The sequence below is a fragment of the Chlamydotis macqueenii genome, chromosome 1 (assembly GCF_036417535.1).
Source record: "Chlamydotis macqueenii isolate bChlMac1 chromosome 1, bChlMac1.mat, whole genome shotgun sequence".
Taxonomy (NCBI): Eukaryota; Metazoa; Chordata; class Aves; order Otidiformes; family Otididae; genus Chlamydotis; species Chlamydotis macqueenii.
Window position 1 is genome coordinate 66,347,470 of NC_141556.1, and position 24,887 is coordinate 66,372,356.

The 24,887-nt window shown below is 40.7% G+C and overlaps 1 protein-coding gene across 4 annotated transcripts in view; it reads right to left on the bottom strand.

Moving 5' to 3' along the window:
- Positions 1-24,887, bottom strand: part of BICD1 (BICD cargo adaptor 1) — a 185,772-nt gene that overhangs the window by 43,378 nt on the left and 117,507 nt on the right. For all 4 annotated transcript variants that reach the window (XM_086755056.1, XM_086755078.1, XM_086755070.1 and 1 more), the window contains exons 3-5: positions 10,311-10,463; positions 6,494-6,931; positions 28-1,122 (exon numbers count right to left, since the gene is read on the bottom strand). In XM_086755056.1, the coding sequence (XP_086611182.1) occupies positions 28-1,122; positions 6,494-6,931; positions 10,311-10,463 (1,686 nt within the window). The remainder of the gene's footprint in view (positions 1-27; positions 1,123-6,493; positions 6,932-10,310; positions 10,464-24,887) is intronic.

Genomic DNA, 24,887 nt, shown 5'->3' on the forward strand with positions numbered 1-24,887 from the left:
CGTCTGACTGCTTTATTAGCATCTTACCTGCTTGTTGGCTTTCAGCACTGCTCTCAGGGTCGCGATCTGCTCCCGCTTCGTACTCAGGAGTGACTTCAGTTTCAGTATCTCTTCCATTAAGGCCTCCTTGTCTTTATCAATCATGGGGGCCAGCTCCCGAGCTGCAGCACGCTGGCGCGACAGCTGCAGCGACCGATCGACAGCCTTCTGCAAGTGCTTGATTTGGTCCCTTATTATAGCATTGAGGTTGTAGATGTTCATCGGCTCTTTGCGGATGTCACTGGTATCGGAGACAGGGGAGGAAGGAGGGGCTGTGATGACAGGAGAAATGGTAGGTGTTTTCGTCGGGCTCTGTTCCTTGCCAGGCTCCGTGGCCTCTTTTGTCACCTGCTCGGTCGGGGTCCTGGCTTCTACAGGTGATGCCACCCCCCTTCTGGCGAGCCGCGGGGAAAGGAGACCGCGAGGGTCATCCGGTCCCTTCAGGCTCCCGCTGCGGGTGACTCTGCTTTGCCTGTAATAGTCCAACATGACCCTGTTTGGTGTCTCATTGTTGCACAGGCAAACATGATGGTAGAGCTGAGCCAGTTCCTCGCTAAACGTCACCAGCTCGTCCTGGGCAGTGTTGAGGGTATTATGGTTTTCATTTGCTATGCTTGTCATTCGTTGCAATTCCTTTTCCATGTGGACCATTTTTTCCTGGCTTTCCTTGGTCGACTTCTCCAGGTTTGTCACCTGCTCGTCATACGTCTGGATTCTGCTCTCATACTTGGCCTTCTCTTCAGTGTAGTTTTCCACATATTTATTATATTTCTCCTTTAAGGCTTTGATTTCTGCTTTAAGGTCTATCACCTCAGTAACAGCTACTTTGTATTTACATTCTAGAATCTCCAAGCCATTGATGTCCACTTCATAGTCATGTGCTCCATCGCCAGGGTCTCGGCCCTTCTCACATTCAAGCTCAGCTTTCAGCTCCTTGTTGCTCTGCAGCCCCCGCATGGCATTGACATGCTCCGTCAGCCTGTGGACTCGCTCGTGTTGCTCGGTCAGGGCTCCCTTGGTGTGCTCCAGCTGTGTCTGAGACTCCTGCAGGTTGGCCAGGAGAATGGCCTTCTCTCTCTCCACCTGCAACAGAGTCAAAGTAAGCAACCATGATCTCATCCTACCCATGCTGAACACCAAACTCTCCAACCACATGCATCTCTTCCACTCCCCCACTCTGCATATGCAACTCAAGGGCTTCCTGGAGATTTTAGCCATATACCCCTAAATCATAAAATTAAGTCAGAGATGAGTGTAACTCTCAGAGAGTTATGAATTCCCAGCCTCTGTTACAATTTGCGATGTCACTAGGTCACGATTTTATACGTTGCCCACTGAGGAATTACTTAGTGCCCAAGCGCTAAGTCCCTAGTTAGCTGGAGTGATGATACGGGACTTATTACAGCATATGTTCCCCAAACAGATGAACTGCATCACTGTCAACTGTAAGCCATTTCACTGGTACATACACATTTCTCAATGGAGTTCAAATTTCTATCTCTTATTAATAACTCTAACAATCCTTCACAATATTTATTTATATCTTCAGACTGTTGCAAACTTTCATTAAGGCTTGATTACTGAATGTAAATACAGTAAACAAATGGTTGTGTACATTTCCACAGATTAAATAACCCACTCGGTGCAAATGTAACACAGATCATGAGACTGAGCACATGCAACTCCCAGGACTCCTCATCCCCAGCACTTAACTATAAGCAAAATCCACCCTTTCCAGGTCAAGGCGGGAAAACTAGGATTTGTTGTATAACTAACGAACCAGAGAATTAAGAGAATTCACAACTGTCAGTTCTGAAGAATCCTTTAAAAAACCCATTCCTTCCCTATCAGTATTCCCCCAGGTAGTATTTGGAAGAGAGTCAAATCAGCCACCACGAATCTTACTAAAGGAAAAGAAAAACCTTTTAAGAGACCAAGAGGGTATTAATGCCATCTCACAAAATATGCTTTAGACTCCTATTTTCTCGTAACAAGGCTTTTGAGTACTGGCTGCTACTCCAAAGTATTAAGGCACTAAATCATACGATGATCCTCTGGTTTTACAGACAGACTTTCAAAGCACAGCCTTTATTAGAGCCTCCAATCAACTGCAGGCAAAAACTGTAAAAATAGAAGCCATGTTAAAAACATCTTTAAAATACTAGCCTAGTTTTCTTGAATACGGGTGACTGATGGCTTAAGAATTAAAAAAACAGGGCCAAACTTAATCATTATTTCATGAGCCAGAGTCTGTCTCCTTACATATAAGGCACTCCATTTTAGGCACTACACTCTGCATTCTGCGTCTACTGCGCAGAAGAGGACAGCCAAGTACCGTAAGTACATTGGCACTTTTCTCCCATTGCTGCCACAGTCTGCTAGTCATGTCCCTTACTGCTCACCCCCTGTGCCAGCCCACTCTTGTCCAGAAAAGCCAAAATAGGGCAACCTTACCCTTTACCAAGGGCATCTTCTTAAAAGGCAACCGCTCTCCACAGATATCTCAGACAGACCTGGCCCAGGGTGCCTCACAGACCAACCCGGCACAAGCCTCTTCACTAACTTTCCTCTGTTTTTTCCATCAAAGTCTGCCCCAGTCTGCTCTCCCAGAAACTTTCAGCTGAACTCTGGTTGTCACCACCTAGTAGAGCAAGCTCAGGTGTTAATTGCATTGCCCTAATCAGATAATGAAGGTATTTATTCCTTCAGGCTTGCAAGGTGAGCTACACTTGTGCATGAAAACCTGAGTTTTGGTTAAAGGATTGCCTCACTTGATGGTGAGAAGTCATATGGATAATGATGATCATTACACACCAAAGGCAGCTGGCTTTTTAAGGTGTATGGGTCCACTGTGGGTGTGTTCACAGGTAATTAACTGCAGATTGCAACACTGTGAAAATAAACACAGAATCAGAGAGCCTTTCCTTCGGGAAAAGACCTTGGTGTTCAAGCAAGGTGTTTCAGTGTCTGCTCAAATTAATCAGACAGAATTGATCCTGCCAGATTACTGACCTCAGCCATCATATTCTGTCATGAAGGAAAACTGTAACAGAGTTAATTGGGATCTTTATGATCATTTCTCTGCTGAACTTAAAAGGGTTCTGGAAACAAATAGTTCTTACAAATAGAAAGAATCGTTTCCAGAGAAAACATGCAACTTCAAAAACCCATAGACCAACTTGGACAGTAGGTAAAATGAAATACGTAGATCTACTCAATTTTACTCATTCTGGTCCAGTAATTACAGATTAAGCTAAACTGCTTCTGTTTAAAGTCATAAGTACATGCTCCTACTTCCAAGGGAAAAAACCCCAAAGCTCCAACTCAGCCCTGAGCACACTTTCTGCATATTAATGACTCTGCCGTTTCCAAGTATGGTAACTATATGTCCTGTTCTACACAATACTTTACTCTTATTTCCACCCACAGTAAACTTGGGAATTGCAGTTATTTTTCAGTCCAGTTGGTAGTTGTTTTTTTTTACACTGAAATTAGTAGCTGCAGTAAGATCCGTGTCATCTTAAAATGAAAATAAAAGCAATTCAAAAGTAGCTGTACCTATTTTGCAATCCATCCTTCCTGTCAAAGATTTCAGTTTGAGGAGACTTCCTTCACAATTTCCTCTACAGTTTGCTATAACGGAAACCAATTTTATCATTGCTGTTTATCCCCCCTCTTTTTTTTTTTCTTAATAACATCAGAATCTCAGTGAACAATTCCTACTGGAGACTAGAACAAATTAACAGGAAAACTCAGCTCAAGAACCCTGAATCTCAGCTGTATCATATTTGTCAGAGAGTACCAGGCAGCTGGAGAAGAGTGTCAGAAACTGGGCCGCATTACTTTTTTATTCCTTCTTTTTTTTTAAGAGAACTTAATCTACATTTTCCAAATGTGATATTGGTCTCAGGAGTAGGGAAAGCATCACCATAGAAGGAAGAGAGGAGTCCTAGGCTTATAAAGATGAGACAGAGAATTCTTTCTACTGGACAACAAACATGAAGGAAGAGCAGAAAGCCTTGAGCTTTTCTGAGAAAATCTCAGAATACAGGAATTTTCAGCAAGACATTTTTTACTTAATGGATTTCAAAGACAGAAAGAGAACAGTTATAATTAAATATCTCCTAGGGACCAGCACAGATCATGGAGCAGCATCATCCTAAAGCTGCAGAAGGAATTATATGTCACACTCATTGTTTTAGTGAAGGCTTCTTTTTGAGATTGAAGAGAGAAAAAATTTGCTACACGTGTACAAAATGGCAAATCTGAAGTTTGCTCAAAGAAGGAGCCTGCTATTCTACAGAAATAAAAGTAGTTCCCAAGAGAGGGTCGGTTTCTTCAGAAACTCTACCATAGTATGGCCTCTTCAGAGAAAATAAGGGGAATACGTATCAAATGTTGATACATGGCTGAATGAACACCACATGGCAAAGACTGTAGTGGAGAAAAAAATCCAGTTTTGCTGAAGAACCACCTTTTGTCAGCTTGAACTCGATTAAATCTCCAATCTACTATAAGGAAAATTTTTTGAGGTATTTTTCACATTTAATTTGTGTGACCCAAGGTGAACTGATGCAACTCAACAGAGAAGGTGATCACTTTACAAAAAGTACACATCAGCATTTTGCAGTAAGCTTTTTCAGTATCTAAAGAAAGCAGATTTCCAACTAGGTCTAGTCTTTTTTTTTAAATCATAAACCTTTTAACAGGATTAGAACGCCAAGCAATAGTGGCGACTATCGGCGTGAGGATGCTAGGGCCCAGCAAAGCTGTTGTGACTGAAAAATGGTCATATTTGTTTTCTAGGGCCTGAAGTTTGTGGTTAGTGACTGTCAGAAGGCTGCCTCTTTGTTTAAGAAGTGTAAAATAATAAGTCTTTAAGTCAGAGATGATAAAACGGTTGCGCTATCTTTCAAGTAGAAATTTGCTGGTTCCTCAAGCTCAATATTTATTTTAATAAAATAAAGACAAAACATACCCCAAACAACCTTTCTTTTTCATTTCCAAGCAACTTTCACTCCAAATTTATATTGCATAAACTTCATTGTAAATTATAGTTGAAAATGTTTACACTGACCTTCAAAATGTGAACATTTCAAGGCATTTCTTCTGAAGAAGTGTTTTCTTAATTTTTAGCACTGTATTTCTGAATTAAATCAAAAGCTGCATATACCATATATGTGCATATATTATATGCATAAATGTATATATACAAACACATGCGTATTTTTATATGTGCATACATACACAAACTATGCCCTGTTTACATTTTAATACTGGAAAAGTTTGACAGACTTTTTCACATAAATAAAATTCTAAATGTCAAGCTTTCCCATTTAAATTATGTATGTTTTGCATCAAATTTATTTGTGCAAAGCAGTAGACATCATCAGTGTTTGCCATGCCATAGCTCTGATCAGAACTTCCCACAATGAGTCTGGCAATGAAGTAAACAAAACAATCAACTCTTCAGCAAATATAGGACAGACCACATAGGGATTTATTGTTCTCTAGCAAGCACTGAAAACTGGGTTTGCTCTACTTTACTTCTGAATTGCCTTTTACATTTTAAGCAGTAAAGGATTTAAATTTACTCTCTTTAGAAGAGGCACTTTTTGGAAGCCTGCAGCTAGAAAATGCTGGATGTTTCCTTGATAGTGCCAAAACCCTTCAAGCTCTTGTGGCAGAAAAGATGCTCAACAGCTCAGGCAGCGGGACCCTTTCTCTGTGTGGCACTGTACCCCTTCTAAGATGATGTCAGCAGCGGGGCTGGCAGCTTGAGTTTTTATCTGGCTTGCAGCCCAGGCTCCTATTCCGGTTTTGCCTCGGCTGGGCTTGGACAAAAAGAGAACAAATGCTCACTGTATGGTCCCCAAGGAACCCCCTGTAGCCTGTGCATCCGCTGGGACTGCCAGCGTGGACAAAGGCACTCTATGACATCTCACAAGCCACATGCTCTCCGAGTGCACAGTTATTAAGAGGAGAGCCCCTCTCCTTTTGTTCTCTCTTGATGGCATGCCAAATCTTGTTCAAACTGAATTCAAACTCCCTCTGACTTGCAAGGGAGCATAATCAAGTCTGTCTGGTTTTTAGTGGGATTTTTTTCCAGATAGCTTTGGTCATACTGAAGAGTACTTTATTCCACTTGCAATCTCAGGGACATTTCCCATCATCAAACCAGGAAAAAAGAATCTCGCCATCCACAACCACAGCAACTAGGTCTCTTTCTCTTCTGCTAAACACCTGCTCAGATGAGACTGACTTTTCACAAATACTCTGTTTTCTAAGGGTATTTCTAGCAAAACCTGGATATGAACACCATAGTAGAACTCTGAGAACAGGACATATGTGGTCAAGACTGTCACTCAGGGAAATGAAGGTCATTGCAAAAGCTGGTAGTAGGGTCCATAGGATGTGTGTCTAAACACTTCAGGACATGAAATTCAGCTCTTACCTGCATGAGTTGCTGCTTCAGTTTCTGTATTTCTGATATGTTGAGCTCACTGAAGAGGTCAGAGACAGGGTGCAAAGATTCTCCTTTCCTACCCGTGGGAGTTCGGTAGTCACCGTTGAGTTTCACGAGAGGCCCGTGGATATGTCCGTTCATTTTGTCGTCATTGTTGGGCTCGCCCCCATCCTCTGCAAACTTCAATCCATCTACTGATATATTAATATGGTTATTATACATACTATCATTGAGGTTGATATACTGGGAGAGTTCCTTCCTCAGATTGTTCTTTTGCTCTCTTTCATTTTTTAAAGTTTCCAGGGCTTCCTCCAGCTGATGCTCAGCAATCTCCTTCAGCCGGATGGCATCTTCTAGCTGACTATTAAGCAACACTGTCTCCTCCTCAAATCGTTTAATCTCATGCTTTAAGCCTTCATATTCAACCTGAATTAGACAAGACAAAGAACATTCATAATACTAAAACTTGAGTCGTGAAAACCTGCCATTTATCAGCCTTATTGAAAGAGGTGTTACAGAAACTACTGTTTGAAATACCAGACATTCCCTGCAGCTGCAAAGAACTGACTGCACAGAAAACGTAAATGGAGCTCGCTCTGTTAAACACTCACTTTTAAATACTGCTCACTTTTTCAACGTGTGAGAATCAAGAAATGTAACACCTTTTTCTGAGTAACTTCTGAGGATAAACAATGTGTTTCATGGAAAGACGGCTGTTCGTAGCAGGTGTCCTGGTGACCATAGATTTATTATGAATTGCCATAAACGATATTGGTATATCATGGTATGTACAGATCTTAGGTTAATATAGTCTGCTTTATTAATTGCAAGTATTCTGAAGATGACTTCATATCTAAATTCTCACCAGATGTAAAGTCACCCAAGCACAGATACTCTAAAGTATCTCGGTGTCTTAGCAGTTTTAAGAAATATGAATGGAAGGTACAAAAACCATCGAAGAGCCTCAACTCTTTTCTCTGTGTCATACAAGGAGCATTTAATTTTAAAAATTAAACAGCAAACTATTCATACCATCAGTTTCAACTCTAAGATGCCCAAAATCGTTAGAGATTTTGAAACTACCAAACAAATGTAGTAAACAGCTCACTCAGCCACACAGTCCTTGAAGCATGTGTAGGGATGCCATTTTGGAGCACTTGGCAACCTGCTGCTCTGACAGCGCTGCCTGAAGCGTGTCCCAGTCGCATGGTGCAGCCTGTTTATGCAGCCCTTTCTATTGCACCTAACATGAAGCAAAGCCTAAGAAAACCCAGTCTAGCTCAAAACCAGTTGCTCAGCACTGCCTAGATGGTGCAGCAGATCCCCACTGCAGAACGCCTTCCTTTGCTGGCTCTCCTCATCTTCCTTTTCACTGCTGGGAAAATCCCACAGCAATTTTGTTTGTAATGGTCCCTGTCTATGCTTGTCCAACTCTCTTGGTAAAAATGATCACACGTTGATTTTTAATTTAAGTCTAATCATGTTACTCATCTACCTTTTCATTTCTAAATGTAAAAAAAAAAAAACCTGTATTGGGTGAAATAATTTAACAGCTTGGTGAAAGGCAAAAAGAACTACTGAATCTTCATGCTTCCATAAAAAAAAGCTTTTTTTCAGTTGAGGCTTTTCTAATTCAAATGCATTAATATGCATTACTATCTGAAATTTTATGGCATTATCTAGAATATTTTTTATTTGACATATATATATTTAAATTAACTATAGTAGGAGTCTGGTGAAAATAGAAATATCCACCATTCCAACTGGAGTAGAATATTTATTAACCTGCCAAAAGTCTTGGCAAACTTAAAAACCAAAGCACCGATCTTCAAACCGAGAGAAAGCAAACATATTGAACAACAAAGAAAGTTCCAAAGTCATAGAAAAGGAAAATCCATTATCTTTCAAATCCACATTTAGGAACTTGATATCTTTTCTAACTGGAGGGACAGGTCCATCTGAAAAATGATGAAATCCAATCAAGTAGCTATGTTTTTAACTTAAGGACACGAAAAAAAAACCTCTCACTCTTTTTCAATTTTAAATCCATATGAAAACCAGAGGTCTGTGTTATCTATATGGTTACCATCTTACAGACTCTTGCTTACAAAAGCTAAAAAAAACCCGCCAACACAGATAATGACAGTTTAGCACTAAGACTTGTAACATATGGTTTTATAAATTAAAGGATTAAAGTATAAAATGCTCTTGAAATTTTATCTTGTAGATCAAAGTTATTTTAAGAATCACAAGAGCATGGATATGTGATGCAAAATGACTGATTTTTTTAAGTCATTCAAAATGTGGCAATGCTTTTTCTCTCCACAGACTGCTGGCATTTTCATAAAGAATGAAATATTGTGACAAATACAAACACTTGCGAACAGATTTTCTTCTGGAGGAAACTAGGACAGGCCATAAAGGGGTCTTTAGTTTCCTAATAGTGTGAAAATGCCTCCTATGAGGTTGGTGAGGAAAAGATCTGTGCATCAAAGAGGGAATTTTCTGCCTTGGTAAATAACTCTGACACAAAGATTAACTGCTATAAATTCAGTTTCAGGAGTATGAAAGTCTGGATATCTTCAGAAATAAGGAAAGGATGTACGCATTTCTATTACCTGTGTATTCCCTACAGCACAGCTCCGTTGTTTTAAACATTTCAATTGCGTTTGTGCTAGAGCAGTAAAATAGCAGTAAAAGATACCTGAAATAGTACTGCATATTCCTGCAGGAGTAAGGCAGCTTCGTTAGCAGGCTGCTGTTGGAGACTGTGACAGTCTTGATGCTTTGATAAAAGCCCGAACTGAACCAGGCAGTAGCTTAGGACGTAAATCAGAGGCTGCCATGCAGTGCTGTTACCATCTGCTAGCAGTTAAGGAAATGGTGTTATGGAGTGGCATGTTATGCTGGTCTGGACAGTGTTTAAAAGGCAGAAAGTGTTTAATCATCCAACTAGGATATTTAAATATTGACCATAGCAAGTCAACTTTTCTGACATGCGAACAAGTCCCTTTTCTTCAATTTAAAGGACAAGGATGTTCTCGATCACTTGCTCAGCGCTATACATATCCAGCAGCAAAGGGAGCTGTGCTTTTGTAAGGCAGAAAGAAAAGACCCCACGACTGCTCCCATCTGGCTGCAATGGGGCTGTTGTTTATGGTGGTTCCTCAGGCTGCATTCTGCACTGCAGTGAGAATTACAGTGTGTTGGTTTGCCGTCAGCTGCAAATTGCTATAATGGGGAAAACATAAAGATAAACTAGGAACATCTGACATCCCTTTGCCTATTTTTGAAGCTTACTAAACTTGCAGGTTAGCATGGCTGAGAGGAGAGCAATATCAATACTGGAAAACCCGAGGAGCAGGAAAAAAGGGAACGAGAAGATGATTATTTTCTCTTTTCTTCACTTCAGAAGAGGAAAGGACGTGCAGGAAATCAACCAAGAGGAAACACGGGGCTGAACTCTGCCACTGGGCACTGAGTTCAGCGTCCAGGGAGGGAGAAGAGGAAAAGCAGGAAGCTAAAAGATGCAATTCTATCTATTTTAATAATTACTCTGCTATTACAAAGTTCTGTAGCAAAATATTCCACCATGATTTTCCTAAAACTGAGGTAAGGGCCTCCCCCTATGTCAAAAAAGGCTAATAACACTGTTTCAGAGTAAGCGTTTAGCAAAAACCCAGCTGAAAAAAACCCAAACCATACAAAGAAACTTGCATCAAAGTGCTCTGAGGGATCACATTATGGAAATTTGAGAAAACGGTGTCATTTTTCAGCATAAGGCCTAGAATCCTTTGATGCTTACTTGATTCTGTTTCAGTGTGGACACCAGTTTCTGTAAAGTGATGTTTTCCTCTTCAAGCTCGGTGTAGTCCTGTAGGAGTCTCGCCTCTCGAAACTTGTACTCTCTAATTTCGTCTTTCATTCGTATCCTCTGTAGTTCCACCATTTCGTTATTCTGATGAGAGAAAATGCAAGCACGTTACCATTCACGCACGGCCACTTTAATGCTGAACACTGCCTTTAGAAAAGGCCAAACAATAAATTAATCCTCAAATAGAAATTATTTAGCAGTGCAAATCAAAACAGCATCACCTTTTAATCTGAGGCCAAGTGGTAATTTCAGGTGTGGGCTGGCAATGCAGAACATCTGATAAGGAAGCTTGATTAAAGTAGTTTCATGATTAGATGCTTATTGAAATGGAAAAGCTGGCAAGGCTTTATCATCTCATTAGTTTTATTGCTCTACAATACGGTTGGATTTAAATAAAATTACCACCTGTTTTCCACTGAAGGATGCTTTCTACATCCATACAGAAAAGCAATGAGTAAAGGCATCTGTTTTGTAAAGACGAATGTTACTGAGCAAGGTGCACTCACATTTTGTGTGTGCAGGCATTAGAGAGGCACACAGGTAGAGAGTAGGGTGTAACCCAGGATTACACCCTGCGAGTCTGAGAACACACAAGGTCACCATTTTTATTTTCCCATTAACATATACAGTTCCCAGACAGCCTTACAAGAGAGGTCACAGGGGATCAGTTTCACAAAAATTTGCTTCCATCGCATTCCAGCTCTGACTGAGTTTGACATCAAGGGTCAGGTTATTCCAGAAAGACTCTGTTGACATCACCCCGATGTAAAACGCACTACGGAAAGACGGAGTTAACACACAGCTGGAAGAGAACAGTAACCAACACAGTCATAGGAGCAACCTCCCCCTCTGCTTTGAAGAGAAGCTTGAATTTGCCTGATTAACAGGAACAGGCATAATCAGTCACATCTTCTCCTTGCCTGCAGGAGGAACCTGAGCATTGCTGCAGCAGCTGGCGGAGGGAAGCACTACTGCGACCTTAATGATGGGGCAGAGTCCTCTCGCTGCTGGGGTGTCAGAAAGGGCATGCCTGGGAAGCAGTAATGGGTTTCTGTAAAAGATTCCAGTGTGGAGGGAGGGCAATCACTGGCCTGATAGCTACCTGAAAAAGTCAAATGTTTAAAAAAAAAAAAATTACAGTAGAAATTGTAGTCACGGAGCTCTAAATAGATCGATCTGTACAACTCATTCTCTGGTACATAAAAGATAAAACCACACATTATGAATTGAGGACAAACAGAACTTTGCTTAGCACCTAGGTTAAATAAACAATCATCAGCCCCTGGAAAATAACATTGCAAAGCACAAAAAAAAAAAAATGTTGATGCAAGAGTTACAAAAGCACTTTTTAAAATGAAGCCTTTTTGTTAAAGAAAAATAAAACCCTTCACCTTCCCTATCCTGGCAGCTAAATAAAAAGAAATAAAGCCCCTATGTGATTTCTTAACTGAAGGGACACCTCTGATTTAAAAGTTCCCAAGGGGCAGAAGAGTCACAGAGGACTAGATAAAAGTTACTCTCTGCAAACATTCCTGCATCCATCACACTCTAATAAGCTTCTGAGTGAACTGTAAGAGTGACACCACCATATAATGCCTTTATGTATTTTGTTTCTTTCAGCATGTTCTCAGGTGTGACGCTTATTTACGCTTGCTAGGTGTGGGTATACTTGCGAGTCTGAGGCAGTACGTGAACAAGATCAAATGAGGAACTCCACTGTGTCAAGTATAATTAAGTCACTCTGCAAGTCTCCTAGTGTTTGCAGGATGATTGGCCCAGGGAACGAATAGCAACTGGCTGACATCCATCCATCGCTGACCGGAGCCCCGGAGCAGGAGGCTGCCTGCACCTCGCTGAGGTGAGGTCACCACCACCACGCGGGACAGGTGGCTGCTGAGGGTCTGCTCATGGTGCAAAGTGGCTCTGCCATCAACACTGCTGATTGAAAGGAAGGCTTTTACAAAAAGGGAGAAAGAAAAAAGGTGGCTGGAGATAGAGGACCTGAGCAAAGAATTTTTACTGAATCCTGATATATTATTTCCCTGATAGAGTACAAGGCATGCTACTTTGACAAAGCCTCAAAAATTAACTCTGTAAGGTACTTTATCTCCTATTATTGCAAACAGCAAGAGAAAACACGAGCTATCATGTTGCTGGGGTGCACCACTATTTCTTAAAGAAGACAGCAACCACACTCCTTTGCCAGTTGTAACTGCTGCTTCTCCTCCATAATCTTGGGAGGTGTAAACAGAACCATTTACAGAGCTCCTCTTCTTACCCACAGAGAAACTATCTCTACAGAGCAGCTTCAATTCCTCATTACTCACGGCATTTGGTCAAGGAAGACACAGTATGAAAAGCGAAGGCTTGCCAGCCGGAGTATCCCATCTGCCATGCCTGCCACAGCACGGCCTGCCGTGCTTCCCATGACCAGTGCCAAGGCCCTGGAAGCTGGAAGCAATCCTACAGCTCTGCTACAGGGACAAAACAAACTCAGCACATTAGAGAATGTGGCATCACCTTTTCAAAGTAACGCAAGACATGCGTTCTGTCACTGCAAACATCCACCCTGGCAGTACTCTCCATCCTCCCAGATCCCTCCTCCTATTTGCGAACATCTGCGTTAAGCTGGCTAACATCCAGCTGTAGATCAGGCTAGTGCTCTCACTGCTTCCTATGAAAGGTGCTGCTTCCACGTTACAGAGCAAAAGCCTGGCGTTCTCGAGGTTTACGAGTGAGTAGCCACAGGACACGCTGGAGGGCTGTTCCCTTTTCCTTCGTATGAGATCTCTATGCATTTTGTGGAAGTGAACTAGTCTTCAACCTATTTAGTAAAATTCATGCCGAGATTATTCTTTGTTACTGTCAGTAAGCAGGATATATTTGTTTCCATCAGATTCTCTGATTAAATATAGTATTTTCTCACAACTCTCAATTCTCTCTTAAATATGAATTCACAATTCTCTCTTAAATATGTATTTCTTAAGCAGACAATACGCTATTACAGAGGATAGATCTTGCTGTACTGAGACAGTGGCAGTAAGATGCAAACTTGTTACTTGGCCATTGCATCAGCACCCTTTCGAGGTGACCTGGACTTGTACAAAAACAAGTATGAGCAGATTTAAAAACACAAGGCAAAAGGAGTCTGTCAGCAGGGCAGTTATCTATATAAGCCACTAGAGGACAATGTAACCCAAATTATTAGTAAAATAATTAGTACTTAAGCTTTACTGGTAATCAAGCACTGCACATTAAACTTGCAGGACAGAGCAATTGAGCCAGATGGTTTTCCTAGGGCACTGCCTCAGGGCTTTTAAATATCCAGAGAGGATTCCCCTACAAACTACTGTATCTGCAAAAACCAAATTAATCCAAGTGGTGGAGCTAATGATACACAAGCAATGTTTTAGTGGCTGCACATTATTTTCAATCCCCGTGACCACCTGAACATGGTGCAACGGTTTTAATGAATCAGTGCCAAAAAAAAAAAAGAAGGAAAAGGCCTTTCTGTGAAACTATAGGAAACAACAGAGTCCTTGTCAGTGTTGCATCTAATTATGCATGAGTACTAATTGTGGAAGATGTCAGTCACATAGCTCAATGCATGTCTAATGAACCTACACGTAACAGAACAGACCATGAAAAATGAAAAACAGAAGGCTCAGTTGAGGTAAAGTCTGTTCAGGTCACCTATCCACTAGTACTTAGATAGACTTTCAGACATTCCATCTAAGAAAAGTGAAACGCATCTCTAGGTTTTACAGGGGCAAGGACCATTTCTGCATAGTACAACCATCACTTCCATTCTGACAGGTCTCTGAGCATCACTGGAATAAAAATATTAACAAGTACAACTTTTGTACTTCACATAAAAATTAAATGCAATATATATTAACACATTATTCACTTTTGATTCAGCACAGACTTTTAAAAAGCTGTATTCCATACGCTACATACAGAGCGCATTGTACTAACTGTGTCTGTAGATGCACTGTAATACATTATGGAGTAGCAAATAATTGCAAGCGAGAAGGTACTTTAAAATGAAAGAATGGAAATGTCTAATTTTGAAAACAATGAGAAAGTACTACGAAAAAATACGATTCCCCTACCATTTTTTTTTTTTGTCAGAACAGCCCCAGTGTTGCCTGAGGAAGCCACTTGTTACACTCTTGTGTCCTATCAATATACCTAAGGAAAGCAAACTGGGTGAGGGACCCAGTTCAGTGACCTGAACCTGGGTGTTCTCATCTCCAAGGTGAGAAGTGAGCTCTGGTGGCTCTCTATTTCCTGAACTGTGGACCTATACACCAAACTTCTTGGAAACTGGTGGTGTTTTGAAGCCTTCTCTTCACTACTATTTTTCACACTGCAAAACAGCCAATCAGAAATTAATCAGATGTCCCAAACCACCCTGACTAAATCACCAGTGATCTGTTGTAAAATGCAAGCAATAGCATGATGTTGTGCGTAACTTTTTAATTCTCGTAACTCACGAGTAAGAGAACAATGGAAAATTTATATAGTTGCAGTTTAATGGCATTCTATTATAGCTGATGCAGTATAAAATCCCACTCCATCTGATGACAGTTTTATTGCACTAGCAGTAAATTGAATGAAACAGAAAGTTTATGATCAGACTAATATCCCTGATCTCATGTGTTTGTTGACAAGTCTCATTGTAAATCTGTATGCTATGTTTACTTTACTCTGCAGATGAAAATAAAAGGTATATTTTTTACAAAGAACAGTAATAGGCAAATCATAGGAAATACATTTTAAATTGGATTCAAATTTAATTACAAACAGGCTAACTTCGCATGGGGAAGGTCCTAAAGCACTACTGGCACAATTTTGGCCAAAACCAGGTTTGGGGCCTGCTTCAGGGTTATTCCAATCACAAAATTCACTCCACTTATAAATGATTTTGGCTTCCTTATTAATATATTGTATGTATCTACTTGGCAACATACAAGTACAAATAAATTTATGAGAAATTAATGAGGAAAAAATAACCAAACCCTAAAGCATCTTTGATTCATTGCTTCTAGAATATAAGGATATATCCTTAGAAATTTTAAAGCCCAATTATACTGTCTCTGTAGAAGCCACTACTGTGAATTATGGGTAGATTTTTTGTTTTCTGTAAACAATGGAAAATCTAGTTCTGTATCATACAGATAATTCTTCTCACCAGCATGATGTAGCAGGACACCAGGACACAACTGGAAAGCCACTGCTTCTCCTTTCTACTGATGGAAGAATCCAGAGAGGAAAATAATACAAGAAAGAGACTTGCCAAGCCAGGGAGGAGGCGGCCAGGGAGCACTGGCTGGTCTACAGAGACATGTAACTTGCACCAGCAGGTCCTGATCCTGATTTTTCGTTCCAAAGGGATAAAGGAAGTTGAGAGAAGAGAGGACAAAAGGAGGAATAAAAGAGTGATGACCGTCTTTTTTTTTATCATCAACTGTTTTAAGTCCCCAAAGAAGGTCCTCCAGATGAGCCTTAAATTTTCCCTCTCATATACAAGAATACTCACCCTGAACTGAAAGAATTACATTTTCCATGTTTCCAGATATATTTTAAACCATAATGGGATGGATGACCTAGTGTGACCTGGTCTGACCCTTTTGCAGAATTTGCAACTCCGATTCTCCTGATGATTCATAGATGCAGGCACCCTAGCTAACCAAGGACAGAGCATCTCTTGCAGAACCATTTTTCTTCTCTTTCTCTATATCCCAAAATAAATTATTTCAAAGACTCATTTTCCTCATTATTAAAAGTCTGGATGCTCCTTTCAAAGCTGAATTTATCCGATCTCATCCTTCAAATAATTTCATTTAGGTGGCATTATTAGAGTTCAATATATTGTCAAGGGAGGCGATTCTGCCCCTCTACTCTGCTCTGGTGAGAGCCCACCTGGAGTACTGTGTCCAGCTCTGGAGCCCCCAACACAAGAAGGACATGGACCAGTTGGAAAGAGTCCAGAGAAGGGCCATGAAGATGATCAGAGGGCTGGAGCATGTCTCCTATGAGGACAGGCTGAGAGAGTTGGGGCTGTTCAGCCTGGAGAAGAGAAGGCTCCGGGGAGACCTTATAGTGGTCTTCCAGTACCTAACGGGGACTTATAGGGAAGATGGGGACAGACTTTTTATCAGGGCTTGTAGCAACGGAACAAGGAGTAACGGTTTTAAACTAAAAAAGGGTAGATTCAGACTAAATAGAAGGAAGAAATTTTTTACAATGAAGGTGGTGAAACACACTGTCACAAGTTGCCCACAGAGGTGGTTGATGCCCCATCCCTGGAAACCTTCAAGGCCAGGCTGGATGAGGCTCTGAGCAACCTGATCTAGTTGAAGATGTCCCTGCTCCTTGCAGGGGTGTTGGACTAGATGACCTTTAAACGTCTCTTCCAACCCAAACCATTCTGTGATTCTATGATTGTATCTGATCTAACCAGCTGTATTGGCATACTGCTTTAACAGCATGAATATTGCTCCTATTGCCGAAAAGCATGTCCAAATTACATATGATTCCAATATTCCTTAGCTTTTGATACATCATTTGTTGTCTCAAAACCAGAAAAAAAAGCAGACATGCTATTGTGCACAAGATATTTTTGAAAATACATCCGTAGATTAACATAAGTACCTATAAGCTTTCCCTTCCATGGATTTACTTATAAAATGACAGCACTATCAAAGACAAGGAAGAAAAAAGTAATACATTTGTTAGCTATAGCATGTTGAATAAAAGCCAGATCAAGATAATGTATGTTTCAAGTTCCTTCACCAGCAACGGCTCTTAAATAAAGCATTTACAACACATATAATAATTTCATCATCTGAAATGCTCAACGCATTGAATTGGAACTGCTAAATCTAAAGTAACGTGAACTTCTATCAAGGGCAATTAAACAGCCCATTTATATAGTTATCACAGAGTCTGAAACCCATAATATTTAATGTTGTAAAACTGGCTACATATAAATCCCTATAAAGTATATATTTCATTGACTTTCATATATAACTATGATACAGAACTAAGGACTGTTCTGATTATCTAGGTATTTAATTTTCCTGCTGAGTATGATAGTCACATAATACTATACAGACTTATTTATAAACTGATATAAACTGCAAGACTCTAATCATACATATTTATCTGGTGAACACACAAAAAATAATGGTTTGATTTGGCTGCATTTATAGCAAGTAATGCATCTGTATTAGTGCATTAATTATATCTCAATTATATATCAATTATATAGTAATATCTTAATTCTAATTAATTATAATTAATATTAGCACCCTGTAACAAACACTGCTGTAATATTCCCAACTAATTCCTTTATAGAAAAAGAAACTTCACTGAACTAAACTGTATTGAAACAGCATGAGAGGAAATTCTGACTCCAAGGTCTGTTCAGTTAATATGATTTTTCCGCGTATCTGTGGAGTGACATCATCATCACATATGTTCACATATGATGTCACTAATAGTAAAATATCAACTGGTAATAGTAAATATCAACTAATAGTTGATAATAGTAATATCAACACTATTATTTAGGCTAATAGTAAAATATCAACTGGTTGGAAAAAAGTTTCGCCATGAGAAGAACATTGTGGAGGTCATTTTGTTTAAACTTAAAGCTCTGTTACTCATCTGTCTCCGGCAGCTCTCATGGCATTAAACACTTCTAAGGAGTGGGAGGATTTATTTCTAAATACCACATTGATTGGGTAAAAGAAAGATGATGGCATAGCTGTGCCTTGGAGCAGGCTCATAACAACATCTTGCAAATGCAGCGCTCACCACTAAGAGTCTTCCCACAGTCCATTCAGGCCTGTACTGGTCTTCAGATTTCTCCAGGTGCCGACAGACAAAACCATGTCCACTCAGGGGCCAGCCACAGCCCAGTTCCCTCAGCCGCTCCTCACAGGACTTGTTCTATAGACCGTTCACCAGTTCCCTCCATGCCTTGTTGTTGCTACCACCCAACCAACCCCACTCCTGCAGGAGCAGGATGGGCTTCCCCCGGCACCCGTGCTCCAGCTGGGGTGAAGAGCGCAGGGTGGGAGTGTGCGCCAGGGGTGGACAGGATGCTACCTCTTAACATCAAGCTTTAGCTGAATTATTTTGCCACATCCTCATTATTCCCACTGCACCGAATAGTGCCCAAGCAACAAATACTCGAAACTGCACTCTTTGAATTGAGGCTCTTGCCCACTCTACATCAGCTATTATCCCATGCCTGGCTAGCCACTACTATAAAGATACCAAACCCAAATTGTTCTTGCCAGATTAGCACAGGGGGAAAAAAAAGAAAGAAAAGAAAAAAAGAGGAGGAGTCTAGGGCATTTTGGACTGAATGGCAATTTATACCTTTTTTCCCCAATTACAACCTTTCCTATGAAGGTTGTCACTTTCTATCCACAATTTAAGAAGCCAACAGCCGTGATTCTACATGACAATGCCTGAAGGCAGGCTTTTTGATGGAGGATCCACACAGGCCTTTTCAAGCTCACCCAGAAACCAAGAGCTGGTTTTAAAGCCTAACTGATCACTTGAGAGAGGCATCTGCCAGCTACACGTATCTCTTTGAGAGGCCATCTGTCAGGTGCAAAGTGCCAAATTTCCTTCTAGACCCAACGGGGCACCAGCTAACCAACAAAAGAGAAGTTGTGCTAACGGGGTGTGGGGTCTGTGATCGGTTTAAGCTCAGCAGTATCACAGCTGCTGCTCCCAGGTCCTGACCCTCCCTTGGGGCAGCGCTAGCTTTCACATCATCAGCCAGATCAGAGGCAGCAAGTCACCTCAGGAAACAAACAAAAAGTTAGTTTTAATGGTATTTAAACTCCATGACACTGCTGACAGGGCAGACACACTGGTGCTAGCAGGAGGTAGGAAAGAAGAAGACGTGCCATTTCTATTTTGGATATGCTTGCTGCTCAGCAACATCTATATGATCTACTCCAAGTACCAGAGGTAGAAACTCAGCCCCATCAATATAAATTGTAAAATTTACATAGCCTCCAGCAGGACTAAGATTTCACTGTATGCGCTGAAATGTTGAGGAGCAGGGAGCAGTAAAGTGAGTTCCTGAGGATGGAAAGGAGGAAAGAGAAAAGACACCAGTGCACCTTAATAAGAGGAGAGAGCTTGACTATTTTAGCATCCATTATACTTGCTTGGTATGGAAAAAGATATCTCTGTTTAGTGACTGCTTGCTTTTGCATTGCTTTCTGCTGTCTTACTTTAACTTTTGATGTTAGGATGGTTTCAGAGCTCCCTCTGGTAACCATCTCCAAACATGCTGGGCAGCAATTCCATTCTCCCTTGTTCCAGGCACAGAGCTGTGCTCCTTGTAAGGGTTTCCATTCCCCATGACAACTGCCTGCCCTCCTTAGGACTCAGAGATATTTTAATTACAGCTCACTGCTAGCTCAATCCTGCATTCCTTGTACTCCTTAAACCAGTAACCAAGTTGTGCTGTTGGGGGACGCATGTGCCAGGCCAGGGCTCTCAGCTCAGCCTCCCCATCCTGCACTGCATTACAACACAATCCAAGCTCTGCTTTTTTCAATTTGCACATCAGGCCAATCTTTAGTCTGGTAAATAGCAGCTGGACGTTGCAATATCGATGTCTGTGAGCAAGCGCCTCTGCCTTCTCCAGCTGCGGGAGGACTGTGCTGCGGCACCGTGTCAGAGCTTAGGAAGCTGAGAGCATGTTGACACAAAGACCCAGGGCTGGGCAGCAGTGCTAATAAATCTGGTCTCTGGGAGAGTGCAGCAAAATAAGTAGGGGGCCGAGTTCAAATTAATTAGACATGTAATTAATCCTGATCCTCAGCTCACAAAGATCATAAAATGCATAGAAAAATGGATCTCAAAGAGGCCCCTGAGCAACATCTAGTCCATTCGTCTTTCCTAGGACAGAAGCAACTACATCTATGTCATTCCTGCTGTCTAATCTCTTCTTAACTTGCAACGACAGATTCCACTGCCTTTCCCAGAAAGTAGTTTCCTGACTTCACTTTTGCCTTTGTCAGAAACCTTTTTTGAATGTCCAATCCGAACCCAAGTCTTTTACACTGCAAGAGGAAAACGGTATTTCTTCTCCTACCCTTAAAAGGCAGAAAAATAAATAAATGCATCTATTCCTCTCTGCAGGAGTCTTCATTTACCCACCACACTCATCTTCAGCCACCTCTCTCTCCTTTAACAAACAGAAGAACACATGAGAAGTGAGGATCCCAGATAGCTCCCAGATAGCTCCTGCCACAGAGAAAACTCGTTAGATGTCCTTGCATGAAATAGAGCAGAAATGTAGGGAGATGGGCGAAGATGACAACAGTAACAAGATGTCGGGGGAAAAAAGAATAGGAGACCTCAATTAACACTCCACGTTCCCTCTAGTACCCTGTTTCTCATGGTGGATTGAGAGAGAGGAAATATATTGAAAGAAACCAAGAAGAAACCATTAATACTTTTTATAAAGTAGTGTGAATAAATAGCTAAAGGATACAAAGAAACTATTCACAGGTATTTCAAGCAGTCATCTGCTGAGACTGTCTCTATTGTGCTGTGAGAGCTCAGCATCAAAGCAGCTATGTAAGCCCATGCTCGTAGCAGAGCTTCCCTTGTCACAATTATTCTTGCAGATTGCCAGCTGCAGAGGTGTTTAAAAGCTCTTTGTGAATCTACACTCACCGCCCTCCCAATGACAACGGCCTATTTCAAGTTCCCCTTGAAAAATATCAATACAGTAAAAAAGGTTGCTAAGACAGGAGGAGCAACAAGAAAGTTAAACTTCAGTAACTCTCCTTCTTTTCCAGAAGGACAGAGACATGGCATCTTTAAACAAACACATCTGTGCCACAAAATTCAAGTATTATCCTGCAGCCAATTCTGTCATTATTAAGACAGAGTATTTCCTCAAAGTCAGGAGTAATTTCAATAATTAAGATCCATGTAACATTATCCATCTGCTGCAAAAATCAGCACAGCAGCATTCTGCAGCTTATTTGACCTTGTGTGCAGAACACCCACCCACTGCCGCTTATTCTTCTGTGGCATGAACAGAAATATCAATTCAGAAACAGGAGCTGATTAATATTAAAAAGATGAAAATGGCTTGATGACTAATGCCTTTTTTTTTTTTCTGAAAGACTTAGCATTTTTATTTTAGGTAATATATTTGAGTGACTTAGGTGGCAAATACAGCTGAAGGTAAGTACCTCATCTGCCTGTAAACTACATCCTTTAGGACTGAATTTTACACATGATTTTTATTCATCACACCGCACATGGTGATTCATGAATATGAATGGTTACGTACAAGATCTGATAAAATAAACTGCACTAAAGGTTACTTGAATTTATTGATATGGACAGTGAAACACCTGTAGTCAGAAAGTGTATCTAACATTGCCATACTCTTGACTGTTCAATATAAACTGTCTTGAAATCTAATCTTGGCTTTTATAACCTGCACTTTATTTATTTTAATATGGACTGCATATTTCACAATTTACTTTTTATATATTTATATATTACTGTCAACACTAGTAATTTTTACATTGGCAGTTTTCTATCTTGTCCTTAAAAGGCTGAGGAAACAAGATTCTCGTTGCTTGGCACACAGGACAGAAATACAAATGTTAACACACGCTGTTAGAACACAGTGCAAGGGCTGACTGCTAATACCATAATCTCTGGCAGAGCTACTCAAGCATGTTGCTCATGGCAGCAGTCTTAGAATTAAATTATTCATTTGGAAATTGAATAAACACTGAATATTATTCACTGTCTGCAATGCATCAAAACAGAAAAAAAAATGACATAAAATGCAATATTTACTCAGGGAATAAAATATTAGTCAAGTTCTGGGATTGTTTGACTTTGGATATTAAAATGATGCTTAAATCTATGTTTTTCTATTCTTTCGTATTCCCCCTTTAAAAATAGTGCTTTTTTCCTTTCAACATTTGTTTCCACTGGACTTCAATCTAGCTCATGATAGGTGTTGGTGATAATAGGAACCTTCAGCTGAAATGGATTACTGAATTATTAATAAGACACAATTAAAAGAACTGAACTGGGAATGCCCACAAAAAAAACTTAAATCAGCCCTTTATTTACCTGAAGATAATATTCACTGAAGCACTGATAATTTTCTATAAACATCTTGTGACATGAGGAAGACAGGATCTCATGGTAAATACTGAGAGACTTCAGTGATGGGTAAAGCACACGTGAGCAAAGGGACACAGCAGCTCTTCGAGCTGGGCTGCAAAGTCCCAAGTTCGGCACGAGAGCAAAGCAGTTTCCTTCTCCTTGTTGAAGCTGTGCTCAAGGACCTTGACAAAAGAAGAACTACTCTTTTCCAGATTAACAGAAATACAGAAAAACATACCCACATGACAAGTAGAGGGGAAAACATTTTTCCTAAACACATGTTCAACTAAGCCTTATCTATCTCAATATCGGTATTCCCAAATTCTGAACTCAGCCTTCGCTCAAGCCTTTGAGCCTGCCGGTGACAGCTGGGAGAAACGAGGGTGCCCAGGGGAGATGCTCTGCCGCCGGGGTGAGATGCCAGTGGCCTCACAGCCTCCTCATCTACCCCTTGGCAGCGATTCCCCCGAGGTGGAAGGGCACCCACGTGTAACATGGGAGCACTGAACTGTAAATCTCCAGATACTGATAAGAAACTTCCAGGGCAGTGAAGGATTGCAGTCCAAAGGCTTAATTGCTCCCTCTGCTTTCTCACATCCCAGCAGGCCACTGCTGATTGATAGCTCATGCTCCCTTTGTTTTTTCCTAACTAATTTTTAATATAAAATATAACAAAACATTAGAGGATGGCTCTAAGCTCATTACAGTGTTCTTAAATTTCCTCTGAGTTTTTAAAGTACTCAACCATGACCTTGATGTAACATCATGACTAATGAAATCCAATATCAATTTCAGCAAATAACTATTTAAATGCAAGTTTTTCGGATCTTATTCTGTTGTATGCCCAATGGCTTGATACAGCACAACGCAATTCAGTTATACAGTGAAAAAAAAGTGCAACAGAATAATCAATCATCTAGCAAAACGACAGCCATTGTCGGGGAGAAAAAACAACATCACACCTGAACTAGGTCAGAATTCAGACAAGCAACAGGAATAAGATGAGATTTATGAACTCCTCTTCATTAATCGATCAATATATTCCATGTCATACACCTACACAGTTGTCGACCATCTGCAGGTTTTTCATCTTTAAAATATTGCTTTCAAAGAAAAGCCTGGGAAGATGACTCAGGGCTGCTAATAATTCCTTGGGCTCTTAATCATTATACTGAGGTTGAGTTTACCCAGAATCTCAGTGAGAGAATTGACTTTGCATGTTCCTGGTCTGGGGTGCCTACACACAAATATACGTATGGGACATGGGACACCGTGCTCTTTCTGCAGGGTAATGTAGGACACTGCCAAATACAAGGGCAGGATGGGAAAAATCCCCCAAACAGAACTTCTGGTGTAATCCCAACTTTTGGCAGTGCATTTCCCCTGTCAGAGACTGCATGCTTGTTCATAGTCTCTGCCTTTGAGTGTATGGAAGTTTCTGTGGCACAGGTAATTTTTCTTCAGCTTGTACACAGTGCAAGTACCTCTTGTGATAGACTGGAACCATGAGCAGAAAAAATTATATAAGAAACTGAAGTGCTACTCGTTTTGGTGCTCCAGAGTATGGTGGGGATTACTTTGCAGCAGTCTGGTGTCTGCTGCAGGAGTGGCACAGCTGCAGCAAACACCGGGAAGAGAGTTGAGCTGCTTTAGGAAAAGAACATCCCCATTACAAATCAGAGACATTAATTGTGTGAGAGGTACTAAGTCAAAATCTCTGGGTTTCAATAAAGTATGGATTTCTTTCTATGTGCAATTCAAAGCCTCAAGTTAAAGTTAAAAAAACATTTCTGGCCTTGGTCCTGAGGAAACAGGAAGCATCACTTTCCCTGTGGAGCTTTCCAGCTATCATCACTAAGTGGGAAGCTTTTAGAGATGCTCTCACGTAGCAACAAAAGGATTAATAAGACAGCAGTTTCTGAATCCTAAATATTTTTCCTCCACACTCCTGAGCCCCTCAAAGGTCGGATTAGTTGAGTTTCAGGAGCATCTAGACAGAATTCAGATGTGCTTCTTCTAACAGGGTCTTTTTTCACTTGCTCTCATAAATAAATGTAGCACAAAGCCTAAATATTTTCCTCAGTCAGTCTCATTGAGGGACTGGAGCTCCTTTAATACTGTTCTGACAGGCTGCTCTTCGACTGTGACTGAGCTGGTCTTTTATTTAGAAACCGCTTTACTCAGTAAACTACATACTTAAGAGTAGGCATGCTATTTTCCTAACAGAGGAGATGGATTTCAAACAAAACCAAACATTCCCGTTCCAAATAGATTTTCACCTTCTTTCTTCTCAGTCCCTTGGGAAAGTGTTTAGTG